Source organism: Phaeodactylum tricornutum, chromosome 27 (genome assembly GCF_000150955.2).
Source record: "Phaeodactylum tricornutum CCAP 1055/1 chromosome 27, whole genome shotgun sequence".
NCBI lineage: Eukaryota > Bacillariophyta > Bacillariophyceae > Surirellales > Neidiaceae > Phaeodactylum > Phaeodactylum tricornutum.
Genome location: NC_011695.1, coordinates 116,805 through 132,510, shown reverse-complemented (window position 1 = coordinate 132,510; position 15,706 = coordinate 116,805). Strand labels below are relative to the sequence as shown.

The 15,706-nt window shown below is 51.7% G+C and overlaps 4 protein-coding genes across 4 annotated transcripts; 1 reads left to right on the top strand and 3 right to left on the bottom strand.

Annotated features, from left to right (window-relative positions):
• Positions 1-29: 29 nt before the first annotated feature.
• On the bottom strand, positions 30-2,706 carry PHATRDRAFT_55150 (homeodomain transcription factor). Its single transcript, XM_002184936.1, has 3 exons — positions 2,642-2,706; positions 841-1,786; positions 30-745 (listed from the first exon to the last, which is right to left on the bottom strand). Exons 2-3 carry the CDS (start codon positions 1,726-1,728, stop codon positions 413-415), a joined length of 1,221 nt encoding a protein of 406 aa, XP_002184972.1. The 5' UTR covers positions 1,729-1,786; positions 2,642-2,706; the 3' UTR covers positions 30-412.
• A 553-nt stretch (positions 2,707-3,259) lies between these two features.
• On the bottom strand, positions 3,260-5,263 carry PHATRDRAFT_50125 (predicted protein). The gene is made up of 2 exons (XM_002184935.1): positions 4,536-5,263; positions 3,260-4,424 (listed from the first exon to the last, which is right to left on the bottom strand). The coding sequence occupies exons 1-2, from the start codon at positions 5,062-5,064 to the stop codon at positions 3,676-3,678; spliced, it is 1,278 nt and encodes a 425-aa protein (XP_002184971.1). The 5' UTR covers positions 5,065-5,263; the 3' UTR covers positions 3,260-3,675.
• Positions 5,264-5,775: 512 nt separating this feature from the next.
• On the top strand, positions 5,776-8,247 carry PHATRDRAFT_41008 (predicted protein; the record flags this gene model as incomplete). Its single annotated transcript, XM_002185018.1, has 1 exon — positions 5,776-8,247. One exon carries the CDS (start codon positions 5,776-5,778, stop codon positions 8,245-8,247), a length of 2,472 nt encoding a protein of 823 aa, XP_002185054.1.
• A 2,992-nt stretch (positions 8,248-11,239) lies between these two features.
• On the bottom strand, positions 11,240-15,423 carry PHATRDRAFT_50124 (predicted protein; the record flags this gene model as incomplete). Its single annotated transcript, XM_002184934.1, has 2 exons — positions 11,240-11,960; positions 12,004-15,423. 2 exons carry the CDS (start codon positions 15,421-15,423, stop codon positions 11,946-11,948), a joined length of 3,435 nt encoding a protein of 1,144 aa, XP_002184970.1. The 3' UTR covers positions 11,240-11,945.
• Positions 15,424-15,706: the final 283 nt, after the last annotated feature.

Here is a 15,706-nt window from a genome sequence, read left to right as displayed (position 1 = left end):
ACAACACATACTGTACGTCTGCTAAAGTAGATGCTAAACCTTGGTGGACTATCGTTATAACGTGGTTATTTTGTGCGAAAACAGGCATTGAGGAAACATACCCTTGCGAATAAGATGAGTAGATGGATCAAATACAAAAAGGAGAAAACGGGTGCAATCCGGCCTCGAATTGCAAGTGCCGCGAGTGTAGCTTTGTCACGGCGCCATTCGTAATCTAGGTAGACGCCGTTGCCTTGATTGACGGCAGGCCGGCAGTGTAAATCAAGTGGTGATGCGATGCCTCGTCGAGCCGAGACAGAAGGAAAGACGTGAATGTGTGACAGGCAGTCCGCGAGCGAGTGGTGGATTGAGCGGGTGAAGGTGCGCAGATAAAAGAGCCAAAAAACACAGAAGGCCCCGGTACGTCTTGAGACTAGTTGGATACACAGTCGACGCAATCGCTATTGCTGTAGCCAAAAAGCTGCGAAGCTTCTTCCAAGGTTGGTAACGCATCGTGGTCATACCCGTGCGAGGCCGATCGGCAGGCATCCTGCCAAAGTTGGACACTGACCCGGCGAAACTTAGCGCGGGGCGACAAAGGGTCTTCCGCGGTAGCCTCATTTCCCGCTGGTGATCGGGCTCGTTTGGTCCAAGCCGTAGCACGGATCTCGTTGCGAGCCTTGCTCGCTTCCGCAACTTCTGCCATGTAAACCTTGAGGTAGTGCTTCTTGGTGCGTACGATTTCGGCGTCCCGACGACTTTGACTCTGCGAAACCAAACGAACGGAGATTGTGAGACACTATTACCAATCAAGAGATATCGCCGCAAAGTGCTCCGAGCTCCAGGACTCCCACGACCTACCTTTTTCCGATTCCCGGACGTGGGCACGCGGTAACTCAAGACGCAATCATCAAAGGTTCGGAGAATGCGTTCCGCCGGAACATTGGTAAGGATCGTAACATCTTCGACTGTCGGGACTTGTCCGGTATGACGCAGTATGTGAACCGATGTTTGTTCCGTCTTGATGCCCTCCGACTGTGGCGTTGTGACAGACCCTGCGGTACTAGTGTTGCTCGAGGTTTCGTCCTCGGTTCCAATCGAGCTGCTGTCGGACGCATCCGAAACCAGTCGAGAAGGACCATTGAGGAGTGATTCCACGTGGTGAAAGACGGAGTTGTGAGTACTGATCGGCGATAGACTGACAGAAGCCTTTTCCAGAAGAGCTTGAAAGCTGGCAACAGAAACAATCTTGGCCAACGGAACGTCACTCGGAGCGGAGATCTCTGGTTGGTTCGCCGAGCCGGTTGTCGTTGCCACAATCGCCAAATCAGGGTCGAAAAGATCAACCGGGGCGGTCTCCGTATCAGCAGTGTTTTTGCTAGTGTTGGATGGGGCAGTCTTGAAGGAAGCTTGCGTCTGGACGCGGGCTTCGACTCTTGGCTTCCAGTAGCGCTTGCGATTATTGACGAACCAGTTGGTGAGTTGCTTCAATTCGATACAGGTGTCCGCCATGATCTTGGCCTTTTCCTGTTCCGTCGGATATGGATGAGCAATGTGTTCCGGGCTCATCATCCATGCTTTTAGGTATTCGACAGTCTCGGTGGGCAGACTGGTAGACTTGCGTTTGTTGGTTTTACTGGCGGAGGTTGATGACGCGTTGGAAACCGAAACAGCGCGGACACGTGTCGCTACGGGATTACTTGTCGACCCGTGTTTGTTGGGGGCTTCAGAGACTGATCCTTCCATCATTGTGACAATTTTCGATTGTTAGTGAGAAACTTGGTATCGATGATACAGTCGATCTGTGCTGGTGATGGATTCGCGGAACGCAAAAAGTGTGAGTGCCGATGGGCAGTGGATTGGTTTCTGATGGATGGATATTTTCCCATTGGAACGGCAACAACCAAGAGAGACACGAACGCGTGGGTGTCTGAAAGGGAGGACGCCTCACGAGCCATATGATGGCGACCAATCAAAACCTTCCAAGGCGATGAGGTGGGCGACGAGGCGTGTGGTTTGCTGGCCCACGTAAGCACCAACCCGGAAACTTGCGAATCCTAAAACCGAAATTTTGTATCGTTGTCCCAGTTCCGGGACGACATCGGTAAAAGCGGGAAGGAAACCCATCACACGATATCGCGCGTTGTTCGCGGTCCAACATGAAGGCTCGTCCATGGACGGAGTGGTTTTTTTTTTCTTTCGGAACTAGCTGGGTGTCCATGAATAGGACGAACGAGCAGTCGTTGGGATTCAAATGCCAAACTGCACTACCTTAGAAATAGTCGTGGCAGGCCGACTTCTGATCCCGGGAATCTAACAGCCATCAAAGCAGGAAAGCCTCGACTCTCATTGGAAGCAGATCGAGACGGATTGACATTCGTCACGCAACGTTATTCTCGCAAGGCAAGCTCGTACTGCAATATATACGCGTCCATGGAGTCGGTCAACATGCCACACGAGTTTCCCCTGCTATGCGCAAGCAATACAGCGGCTCGCTTACATCACGACCGACACGGATTGTCAATATTACCTTCACGTCGATTCTCACTCGGAGCGCTGCCAGCTTTGGGCGGCGTGGATGTTTAGTCATATCAACCAGCACGAAAGTAACAACGCGGCGGTACGAAGCTACCCGACACTGTGCAGTAACAGCTTGTCTTACCTTATGATTGCAACCGTTTTATTCGAGTTGATGGGTAGATCGATGGTTGCAGTTGACCGTCGGTGCTGTCTCTTTCGGAAAATGGTTGCGAGAATTGGTCTTGGCTGATGTTTGTTGTACGCGTGATGGCTACGGTCCCGGCACGCCGCGGGAAGTTAGGTGATGGATTGGGATGCGACAGCGTCTTTGGGCCCAATGCCGGTGGGATATGACGATTAGTTGCCCTTTCCAGTCAATTTTTGTCGCAGGTTGAAGTCCTACTTTATGAATTTACCCTTCCGTGTGGTAGTGGCCTTCTGCTAGACCTTCGCCCGCGAACGGCCCCAGACTTAGTGAATCTTCAGAGCCAACGATGACGTATGCGTGCCTGGAGAAGGCGCCCACGTCGTCGATGTCGATCCTTTTCCAATTTTTCCAAAGGAGGAAAGCCAAGGTAGGAATTCGAGGGCCAACGGGGCGAGGCGTCATCCAATTGATAAACTAAATGAAAGTCGTCTTCGAATATATTGTTAACTCTGAATTGACGTCATCCAGGATAGCGAAATATCAGCCAATCATCATGACAACGACTCTTCGATTTCTTAAATATTTTCAGAAACGAGACCGACTGAGGAACGTGAACGACAGATCCGAATCAACTGTATTTACAATCTATGACGCATGTCTGCGTGATAATTTCGTTTTCCCACCGGCAACAATCCTGGAAGTTCAGTCGAACGGCGATACCGCACCAGACGAGACACCAAGAACAAAGATAATTATGGTCCTTTGATTGACCGACATTGACCGGACATTAAAAGGTATTCTACTCCGGACCGCCACCAGAAATATGGTGCCCGAGAGGAATCACGAAAACTGGTTACCGGGAATCAATACATTCTCGATATACAATTATTCCGTACACAAAATTCTCACCCTTGGCATGGCGGATCGAACGCGATCCCGGCCGGCAAGTTCATAGCTCACACTTTCAACCGACCCATCAACACAATTGCGGACCGCGATATTGTCCATCACGGTTTGCGCAAAAACCTTCAAACATTGGCAGTCTTTTCGTTCTCACGAGATGCTCTGGCAGCTGCTTCCGGCCGATCGTGAATTGCTACCTGCCAATCTTCGGTCGCCTCCACTAACAGTTCGGTGGCAACTTTTCCTTCGAAATCGTCTTCAACGGTGTCGGGCTCTAGTTCGCCCAGGGCAGGGGTAGACGACGAAGATTCCGCCGAATTGCGTCGGGACATGACTCGCCGAGGAATTGACCATAACCAGGTGCGCATGCGGTGGCCGGTCGTGCCGATGTCGTCCTCATCCTCGTCATGCCAGCCACGCGACGAGATATTGTGTAACGGTGGATAGGCTTGCGGATCGCCCGACGGGGGCGGCACGGGTGGTGGCAGCTGCACTTGCCGCATCCCCGTTGGGTGTCCCCCAAAGGGCCACGGGGGACTGAACGACTTGTGAATGGAAAACAACAAATGCGCCGTGGGGCGGGATAAGGATTTATTGGATCCAGCCAGAATGGAATTCGGTTCTTCCCAGGGCTGGAGGGGTGCAAAGATGGCGTCGCAGGCTCCTTCGGGGAGGATGCAATCCCGGTCGTCCACGCGCTGGCGTTCGAGCACGAACGATATATTGTTGATGAGGAGTGATTGCCAAATGCCCTTGACAAAATTGTGGTGTGCAATCCGTTCCATATTGGCGCGGCTAAATCGAAAGAGTTTCGTGCGGTTCTCGCACCGGCATTTGACCACGTGTTTGGCTATCATGGTGTTGGCGGGGAACACTGTGCGGGAAGGACACGAGTGTGGCAAAAGTCGTTAGGCGTGAGAAAGATGTCATTGTAACCAAGGATATGCTAGCTACGGTAGCTTGCCTCCTTACTAGTAGTACTTACTGCCTAGACACTTGAAATCAAACATTTCTCCCGACCTTGTATAGCGATCCGCAACCAGGCGCTCGCCGTCCAGTACTTGCAAATGCGCCCTTCCGTGGTACTGAATGTAAAAGAAATCTTCCGTGAGGAGTTCGTCGCCGGCTTGTGCCTCAATGACTTCCAAATGCGGGACGAGGATTGCGTGAAAGAGTCGTTTGGAGAGTCCACCGGTGCGATAGAACATACGCCAGAGTGCGTCTTCCTCTTCGGTCAAGTGCACGGGTCGCTCGTCCAGAACGAGTCGGACGAGCGATGAGCCGTGCACGTACATATTCAAAACTGCCCAGAGTAGGCTGTCCACGGCTACTCCTCCCGAATTGGTGGGTGCACCCCACAGGGGAGATCCCAAGCAGGCGTTGAGGAACAAAAAGACGTACGCGAGAAAGAGGAAAAACCGAATGGCCAATAAATCACCGTGCATACCGCCCAGGGTAAAGGCCAAACTGGCACACTGGACCCAGATAGATAGCGGCGTGTAAACGACCACCATGTTGGCGGCAGCTGCTGTCTATCTACTAAGTCAATGCAACGACCCCGTTTGTTCCTTCGCGTCGTAACGGAATGACCAAGAGCAATCCTAGCAACCAAGGTTGGTAGCTAGTACTACTCCCTACTCCTGCAACAAACAGGGGGGTGAGTGTGCTGGAATGATCGATCCGACTCCTGCAATGACACGCATGAGTGTCGCGTCGCTTGCCTCAGTTGATTGGCCTTGGCGTCGGTCTAGTAGCTAGTAGTCGTTGGTTGCTTCACGGTCAGCTCTCGGACGGGAAGGGGTTCGAAACGCCGACGAATTTGCCCGAGTTGACCGTGACAATTGGAGTTTTTGTCGGACAAAGCCAGACTGTATCGTCGAGAGTACCCGGAGGTTACTGTAAATACTGGCGAAGAGGACAAAACACCCGGAGTGCGGGGATGGCATACACGGAACACTCATTCACGGATTCTCAAACACTGTACACCATGGCGCCGTGAAATGGTGAAGAGGTGCGCAACGGCTCTAGAGGTAGATAGGTATGCATTACACTCGAAGCATAGGTAGAACGTGAGGAAAAGCACAACAAGTAACAAGTACTGTAGAGAGGACTAGTTCGCTGTGTTCGAGACGGCGCGCTGCTGAAACCAGACGCACACCTTTTCCTGTGGTATTGGAGACTGTGAACAGGAGAGCCGTACTTGCCTTTGCCAAGGCCTCGACGTGATGCCGTCCGTCGTGACAGGAAACCGTGTTGCCGCGCTCTTTACCGTACGTGCTCGTCCTTGCGTGCGGCCTCGATCTAGGACGTTGCATGGTTCCGTCGTCTCCCCTTCTCCGTGCCGAATACCATCACTGTCGGGTCGAAGGAATACTCCAGGAGCCCTAGGCACACACGGCGTTTCCAACCGCTCCTTGGCTTTTCAACACTCACCGACTCTTTGGAATCCCAACGTGGAGTCATTTACCGACAATGCATCTCCCGAGAAGGACGTCCAACTGCGATTCGACGTATCCAAATCCGAGGAATTATGGGTTGCAGAAACGTCCCGTCTCCTTCGTTGGGATGCTCCGTCACCTACGTGGACGGGGCGGGAGATTACGCAGGCTGAAGAAACCATTCGCTATTGGATTACGAAACACCGAACGAGACCGCAAACTATCCAAACCTGTCTCACGCTTTTTGGGCGTACGGTCACGACGCTGGAATTGCACCCGCAGTTGCTGAAGAAGGATGAATGCTTGGCCCACTGGTACGACGGTCGCTATCCCCGCGCCACGCACTTGCTCAACGCCATTGTGGACGCCTGGAGACTCTGTTGGATGGACAATGCCAATGTCGTCAGCGCTAAACAGCTCTTTTCTCTGTTGGAGAGCTGGACGGCCGCGGCGCCGCCCGTCCCTATTGACGCACGAACCTACACTTTGCTCCTCACGGCCGCTACCGCCAAGGGTGACCCCACGCAGGCTCCTCTCTCTGGGCAAGAGTTGCTGGCCATCATGCTCGAACGCGGCGCCACACAACAGGCAGAATTGCCGGATACCTTTCTTTTCACGGCCACCTTACGAGCCTGGGCCCTCAGTGGACGGGAGGATGCCGCGCAAGGCGCATGGGCTCTCTGGAAGGACTGGCGTGAACTGCGCCGGGAGGGGACTGTGACGGCTACACCCAATGTTGTGGCCTACACCACTCTTCTGGACGTCTTGACTGCGGCGGAAGACTTGGTGTACATGCAGCACGCCGACCAGGTATTGCGCGATATGATGGGGCACCTGCACGAGACCGTGACACCCGACACGATCGCCTTTCGTCTCGTAATCTTCGGTTGGTTGCGCTGGGCGGGAAAGATGCCCGTAACTCTGCACGCTGACGACGAGGAATCACCGAAACGGGAAAGTTGTCTAGTGGATGCACGGGACGAGAACGATCCTGTCTCCATGCCTTTGCAAAAGGCGTACGGGCTGCTCCATACCATGCTGGAACTAGATCAGAGCGGGATTGAAGGCGTCGCTTGTGATGCTACCTTCTTTTCCAAGTTTATTTCGGCGTCCGCGCTCGTCGGCCGTTTCGAAATCGCCCAAAAAGCCTACGACGATTTGCTCGCTCTGTACGAAAAAACTGGTCAAGAACGATTCCGTCCCGAAACATTCACCAAACGTGCCATGATTCTGGTCCACTGTGGAGTTCACCGTGCCGTTTCGGCGGAAAAGCTCTTAATCGAAATGCAGGAAGAGGCGGCCGCCCGTGGTGATCCATCTTTTTTACCCAAGCCCAGTCACTACCGGGACGTGATTGTGGCATGGCTCACCCACCCCCGCGACACCAGAATTTCGCAACGCGCCGAAGGTGTCTTGATAAGGCTTATCGAGCTGGCAAGTAGCATGGAAGACGAACAGGAGAAGGATCGGTACATGCCCAATGAAATGCTAATTGAAAAGGTTTTGTTGAGTTGGTCACGATCTGAGCGCCAGGATGCCGCCTTTCGTGCCGAGGTACTCTTACGCACCATTCAAAAGTTGGTCCCCAACGCGGAGTCCTCGGTGTTGGGACCCAATGCGTTCACCAACGTCATGGTTGCGTGGTCGAGATCTAAATCGCACGAGGCGGTGGGGCGTTGCGAGGATCTCCTGTTTGAATTGCAACGACGGTACGAGGACGGTCTAGTCCATTTGCAACCCGATGCCTTTCACTATACGGCTGTAATTCGTACGTGGGCAAATAGTCAACGCAGGGACAGCGCCAGTAATATTCAGGATTGGTTCGATCAAGCTGTAGAGTCATATCAGGCGGGCAATCAACGGGCACGCCCCGACCAACACATGTATGGAGCCGCCATTCATGGATTTGGGCACGTTGGAGATGACCACAAGGCAGAACGTCTGTTCCATGTCATGATCAAAGACTTTGAGCATGGCAATGAATCGGCACTGCCTTCTACGCGCATTCTCAACATGGTACTCTTTGCTTTGCTCCGTTCGAGTGACACAGCTGCGCCCGAAAGGGCGTTGAAGATATTGGGGGAGATTGAAGCGCTTAGTCGAGTCGGCTGGTTCAATGCATTTCCGGACGATCGAAGTTTATCCTTGGCTATTCAAATTTTGTCCAAGGATCCAACGGGCAAGTATACGAATGAAATTACAGACTTTCATGACCAAAGAAAGCGACTCGGAAAGTTTTCCCGACAGCGACGGTCTTGAAAAGTCTGAAGTATTCTAGTCTATATTTTATGCGTACAAAAATTAAAACACGTCGAGGGCTTCACAAATGGCAACTGCTTCTAGTTCCGCCTCACGAAGCCTATGACGCTCAAAAGTGTTGGGACAGTCAATACAGGTGCAGTTCGCCAAAGGAGTAATGATGCCGTTTGATACAGTCCCGTTTAAAAGGCTCCCCCGATACTTTGGCCGGGATGCCGTCCTTGTTACGCCGAAAGTTGCGGCATCCTCAAAGCAACCGCTGCACTGGCGACATCGCTGAGCAGCAATACTCGCTTGCTCCTGCACAATGTTCATCCTTTGGAATGCAGTCTGTATCGCCGAAACGCCGTCTCGGCAGCAGTACGCGCAAACTGCAGCACGAGATCGTCCCTGCGCTTTGCACTTCTTACCACAAAGAGAACAGGTGTCGCTCCCGAAATAGGACGAAATCATTAAGCTCCCTCCTGACTTGGTTGTTGGCCAAAAGTGAATGCGCTGCCGGGGTTTGGGGCATTCTTCGTACCAAGCACTTACGTCGACACAATGGGGCGACAGTCCAAGACAACGCTGAAGGGCCGCATTTACGTGCTTCGTAATATAGTAGCCAGTGTGGATTGTAAAAGCGTCCCACTGTTCAAGTAGCTCCATGGGAGTGAGTACGCAGTCACGAAGCTTAAATGTAAGTCCAGGAGTAGCCACGATGACGTACGCCAAGCGCTCTTTATGGCGAATGATTCGACTTGGATCAGATTCTGCCAGTCGTCGAGATAGAACCGCCTGTACGGGTCCGACGCGTCCGCCACGGTATCGACTGCGAACACGACCTGTAAGGATAAAATCAGAAATCGGCAGTTGGCCGGAAAGTATCAAAGTCCATTGACGGAATAAGTACTCTTTTACAGAAGAGATTCCGCTTCGAAATAGCGTAACGAGACTGTTACGGAGAATCTTTTGGGTTATTGCCGCTTGGTCACGTCGAATCGTTTCTAATCCCTTTGCTTCGAAAACAGGAACACGTTGCTCAGCGTATTCATACTTCATTCCACAGTACTTCTTTTTCTGTTATGAAAACAAAAAGGGTTAGCGACCAATGATGCCCTTTCGTAGAAACAATCATAAACTCGTACCGTCTGCATGATCGAGCCAAGATACACCTTCTCCAGCTTCAATTGAACCGGTGGTGGGTTTGCTGCTGTGACAGCGGCGCAAAATTCTTCTCCGAATCGAAATGCTTCCTGAACAGAACGCCCTGGAAGGCTGATAAAGACCGAATCAGTGTCCCCGTAAATCACTTCGCATTCTCTCCACTTCCCATTGCTATCACGGCCCCAACTATTGGCTAAGTCTATCGCATTGTGGAGGGTCCGTCGACCGCATTCAACAATCGTATCAGCCAACAATGGCATTGCACATCGACCGGAGAATGTAGCCGAAGTGTAGCCTGAAATGGTAGACAACGAACGTTTTTAGAGGGAAAAGGGCTTCAAAGAGGAATGGTGAAATTTGGGCACACACATACCATAAGTAACGTTCGCGACGTACTTCAACGCCAATTGACGAGCTTCCAGTTGACGCAAAATCGACGGAGATAAATCATGCACCTTTTCCCTGTACTGCTTTGCAGCCTTCTTCAACATAGCCCTGGTGCTAAGAATCTCATCCAAAACCTGCGGAAGAACACCCTTAACGACCGATTCCGAGACGAAAATGGTTCCTGTTGGAGCCGCATATATCCTATCTTTTGCGTTGGATTCTTCAGAAATCGTTTTCATGTGATGCTTTAGAACTGTTGCTGTTCGTCCCTCCGGGTACGTGAACGGTCCAAGCCTCCCGGTCGTCCTTCCCTGGCGCCGCATTTCGCTCCGGGTTGTGTGGTATTCCAATCGCCCAGCGCAGGTTGAATAGCACAGATTGTAAGCAATCACTAGAGACGGATACAGAGCTGTAAAATCACAAACAATCACGGGGTCTTGTCTGTGCCCTGATTGTGGCTCCAGCGTCATTGCCTGCACTTCCAAAGCCTCTTGCTTATTCGTGTCTTGAAGCGAAGGAGAAAAAAAGAAATAATTGCGATCGGAAATCGAATGAAGAGGATGGCCATCGTCCTCTCCACCGGCAGCTGCTCTACGCATCTTCCACGGGCTTTGAGTCTGTGATTTGCTCTCATCGCTAAACATCGTTGATCTCGAGGTGTGAAGTCGTCCATCTTGTCGGCCTTTCTTGGAACCTCGCTCGTCCGAGTTGAGACTTTGGAGAGCGCGAAGAAGAACCCCTTCGACTTTGTACTGTGAGCCACGAATTCCGGGGAAACTCTGAGAGAACTCAACTCCACTCAAACGAGCGGCTTCGCCTGCCCTGCCAATAATGTCAAGTGCATCGAATAGAAGTAGGCATGCCGCTGCCTGCGTCAACTTATGATGAATTACTCTCCATCGTTCTCGTCCACTGTTGTGTCCGTACCACTCAGTCAATTTCAGATTGTCGTAGTTGGGGATACGACGATTCAGGACAGTGGCGACAACTGCTGGTAAGTATGATGCATTCGGATGTTTTACCTCCTCAGCGATGATCTTCCAACCGGCGAACACAAGACGCCCCACCTAAGCTTGAAATTTATAGTGAGTGTCAAAGGTAGCAAAACAATTTTCTTTAAGCAACAGTAGTAAACACTCACAATTGACGCCGCAGCAGCTCCAGCACCAACTCTGTCATCCCAATCACTATCCGGCCGGGCATGTGAGAGCATGTAAACAACGTTTGTCGTTTGACAGAAAATCGCGAGACATACCTGCCCAATCCACTTCCTGCCCACTCGCTTCGTTGCGCCTGTGCAGCCTTCGAGGCAGCGCGTGGAGCATCATCTGTCGCAATTTCGCCTAAAAAATCATCCGTCGACATGCCAGCGAAGCGGCCGTCCTTTGCTTTATCCTTTTTGTCGACCTTCCTAGTCCTCCCTAAAAGTCGGGCCATGTCAATACCCTGTTCCGACTTATCCGACTCTCGAGATAAGTCTGAATTTGTTGTACCCGAGACTTTGGAGCCTCTTTCTATCAAGTACCCGAGCCCTGTACCTTGAGTGTCCCAACTAAGCAGCAAGTCGGGATCCTTGGAATATACTACCGAAGAAAGCCTGAGTAAAAGCTGCCTCTCGTCGCTCACACAGTCTACACTAAAGGGCGCGTCGTATCCTAAGACTTTCGTCGGCATCGCCAGACGAAGATCGTCTGCGAAGCGTTTCAGGAGTTTTTTCTCGTTGAAGTCTAAGGACGTGTTGGATAGTTCCTTCTCTACAGGAATAAAGATACATCCTCTTTCAAGAATCTCCAGAGACTCTCCTCCGCCAGGATCCTTTCCATACAAGTAAATCACTGAAGCGACTTTGTCTCGATCAGAATCGGGGGTCAAAGCAATCGTTTTCGAATCAGATGTTCCAGCGCGACCCGACCGACACTGCACATGAACGTCGATGATCATGACTGAAAGTGGTGAGGGTAAGTGAGGCCCGCCGATAGTCTCGGAATGTGCCTTAGTAGAGCACGGGCTTTTGTCGGCTGTTGACTGTCGGGCTGAGGACCTTGTGTTTGCTTTCAAAACGCCACCACCTTCCACCCATATTCGACCCCCTTGATTACCAATACCATCCAGTGGCTGAGCAACAAAAAACGATCCGCCTGATTCGCTGATTGGCATGCTTTGACTCAATGACTCATAGTCTGTGGGTAAGTGATTTTTCGCAGTGTCACCGCTACTTCTGACCTTCTCTTGAACAGCAGTCGAAACGACTTGAAACCCTCCGTTACTTGTTGAATGGTCAGTCTCAATTTCGTCTCCGGTTTGCGAAGCTTGATACTGTGAAAGATTTTGGCTTTTGGACCAGTCTACTTCTTCAACGGTCAAAGCTCCAGCTTGATCTTTGTCCCTGACAGCATATTCCTTGCAATGAATTTCTGCTGTCTGTGGCAATTCAAGCTGACGAGGAATTCTGTCGATGGCAACATTCATCTCAGCGACAACAGAAAGGCTCGCAGAAGCGCCTGCAATTCGCTTTTTCTCTGCGACGTGCTCCTGGTCGCATCCCGAATCCAAAGGCTGCTTTCGTTTGCGTTCTCGCAGCATCCACCCTTGTACAGCTCGCCGAGTAGGAGGGGATTTCGTCGGAAGGACACTTAATCCACCATCGGGAATGGAAGGAAACGAAGAAAATGGTGCAGCGCTGGAGGTAGTACCACGAAGCTTTTGATACTCTGCAAAAAACAACCACGGCGGGACATCACCAACGGTTGCTAACGGATGGTACCCGACGGATGTACCGCTGTTCTTCGATGCCTTTCGTGTAGGAGGATTTCGCAAAATTTCAACGTAGCACTTAGAAGGAGCATGGCAGTCAGATGAGCTCAGAAGACTTGTTGTAAAAGCGGAAATTTCTCTAGCGCTCTCATTACCACACCCTTGCAAATTTTGCTTCCCAGACATAGGCGTTGGGTTGTCGGCTTTCATGTCAACCGCCATGAATTTTTCTCTGCTGGCTGGATCATGGTCCGATAAGTCGGCTTCTGCCATGGACTTTTCTGTGCTGACTGGGTCACGGCCCGATGAGGCACAATAACCATCTTGGCTACCCTTCATATCGAACGGTTTTGATCTAGAATCGTCGGTGTAATCTTCCATTGATTTGTTGTACGTTTGAGTTGCAAGTTGCGTTAGCTCTTCCTCTATTCGAGACTCATCCATTGCGCCATCGTCGCTATCGCTGTCTAGATCGAACAAATCATCCCCATCCTCGTCGATTGACTCAAAAGGCGCCAGCGTTTCCGGATCAATAAAGTCTTCTACATATTCGAACGGCCCCTCGAAGATCCCATCTCCTCGCTCCATCCTTTGGCTCAATTCAAAGTCACTTTCCGCAGCAGCTTCAGCTTGACCATCGTAATACGTTTGAGACAAGCTTTGAAAGCGCTCGCTCTGCGAAGAATGTCGATCCTCTTCGATACCATGCGCTTTGCCATTGACTGTGATGTCTTGGCTCGAAGAAAAATTCTGCGGACTGGATGACCAACTATACTTCGAAGATGATCCCGGTCCTTGATCACTCGAGAAATTGTTGTTTGCGTGTGGTGGTGATGGTTCTTTGAATAAAGAACCAAGCATTGCCAAAGTGTCTGTCGCTTCCTGATCGGAGGGGGTCAAACCTTTCGGACCCGACGAACGGTTGGGGTTCAAAAGCCCCCATTCCTGAGCCTCTGCCAATCTATCGGAATTTAATCGTCGGCGTGCGAGACCTTCGTCAATTCGCTGCACAGCCACGTCGTGGCGGGCAATTATATCTTTCATGACCCGACGAAAGTTATCGTCCAAGCCGAGCGTCAAGTCTCGTAGACGTTTCATTCCTGTGACTGCAAGTCTGGTGCCCGGCAAAGCCGAATCTGGAAGCTGGACATTTAACGTGAAGGGTGGTGTGGTGGTACTAGCTCCACGGTCTGGACTCAGAAAGTCATCCTGTGGAGGTAGTAGTTTGCCCATGCGGATACGTTCTTCGGCCCAAATCTCTCGTAGACTGGGTACCGCCCTCCAATGCACTGGTTGTCGCGAATTGTTGGTAATGGTTGGCACTTCTCGAATTACTTCGTGGACGTTTAGTATATCGTCGACGTGAATATCGAGTTCCAAATCGCAGGTGGTTTCTTTCGTGGGTGGCGCTTGCGCTTCGAGGCGTTTCTCCCATTCGTACGTTCCTGGCGAGACAATCCATTCTCGCGCGTCTGGATTGGAGTGTTGGGGTGTACTTTCAGCGTGGGACACAGCCTCTTCCGCTCTGGCATTGTCGGGGCGGTCCGACCATGGACTGCTCGGAATATCTGTCTGTGATAGTTGCGCCAACGCAAACGTGTCTCCCAAACCCGAATGCGCCACCGAATCGTCCACGCCGAAATCGTTTTGTGCGGTCGGGGATACGTGTAATAGGCTCACATTGGTTTGGGTGTCGTCATTCCATCGATAGACGGCTGGGGTGTTGGACTCGAGAAACATGGTTTCGTCCCGCACGTGTGGTTCCACCAGAACGTCATGCTTGTGCCAAAATCGGGCGCGTCGGGTTCGTGGCAAGGGTTGTCGGAATTTGGTCTTACCAATATGAATGTACCGCATGCCGGCCAGATTGTAGTCCTTGAAGAACTGCATCGTGTACGGAATGTGTGCTTCGTAGCAGTGAAAGGACAAGGTTTCCGCATTGGCCGCATCAATGTCTGGCTCGACGTGATCTTCCCGAGCCGCCGGTTCGTACTGGATTGGATCGGGATGGTACAAACTGGGGAGCTCCAAGCCACGCTCCAGGAGCATTTTAACTTTCCATCGTGATTTGGGATTGTAGTATTCGACCCGAACAAAGGGAGCGGGCGGACCCGCGCAGTAGGTGTAAAATCCACGACCGACCACGAGAGACAGTCGGCGAATAATTTTGGTTGCCGGTGGCTTGGGTGGTTGTCGTGAATTCCCGGTAGCTTCACGGTTACTGTTGCTGTGCTTGTCGAGACCGAGGGAGGATTGTTGGAGGGACGCTTGCAGCGAGGCTTCGAGATGTTCGTGCAAAACGGGCAATATGCGTTCCACCGCCGCGGCATCGTCCCAATCGAGGTGTCCGGATGGCGTCAGGCCGTGGTGATTGTGTGACGATCGGTGCCAGGATCCGTCGGCGCCTGCCACGACTGGCCGACACAACAAGTAGGGAAAGGCACCGTGAATGTACAAACAGGCCGACTGGGTTGGCGGATCCAACGATCCATTTCCATCTGGATTGCTGTCGTCGTTGTCCCGACGCAAGATGGGACCAAAGACACGGAGAACGGGAACTTGCAGGGGTGTGCGTGTCTGTGATGCGGCTCCCAACTCGGTGGATCTCGACAACACCGCATCGTCGACGTACTGTGCTCGAAGCTCTTCCGGTTCCAGTGCACTGGGTGAGACCATGACGTGATCAATGACGGTATTCAAGACGGAACAACAAACGTGAATCGGCGTCGGTTTGGTTGTTGACGCGTCCAATCCATTGTTGTCATCCGGCAACGACGAAGAGGTGCTACCCGGTGGCGGCAAGTTCTGGTTACCCCGCGTAACGTTCGGTCCGGGTGGGGAGGAGGACGATGAGGAGTATGGAGGAGGAACCTCGAGAGGACGACTCATGGAGCATGCTCAAGCGGTACGGTATTCCCGCTGTGTTGGTCTGGTGGATCGTCAATGTTGCTGCTCTTCAATGACTTGAACGTAAAGCAGGTTGTTCTTTTCGTTTGGTCAACAAAGAGACAGTGAAAGGAAAGAATTGGAAACACACGGGGTCGAAGCATCGTGGGGGCGACAGGAAACAAAAAGTCGGAGGGAAATTTCGAACTTGGTCCCAAAACACGGAAACGATTCGAAAACTTTCAATATTCGTTTGTTTCAACTTGAAATCTTGTATTTGACTGTG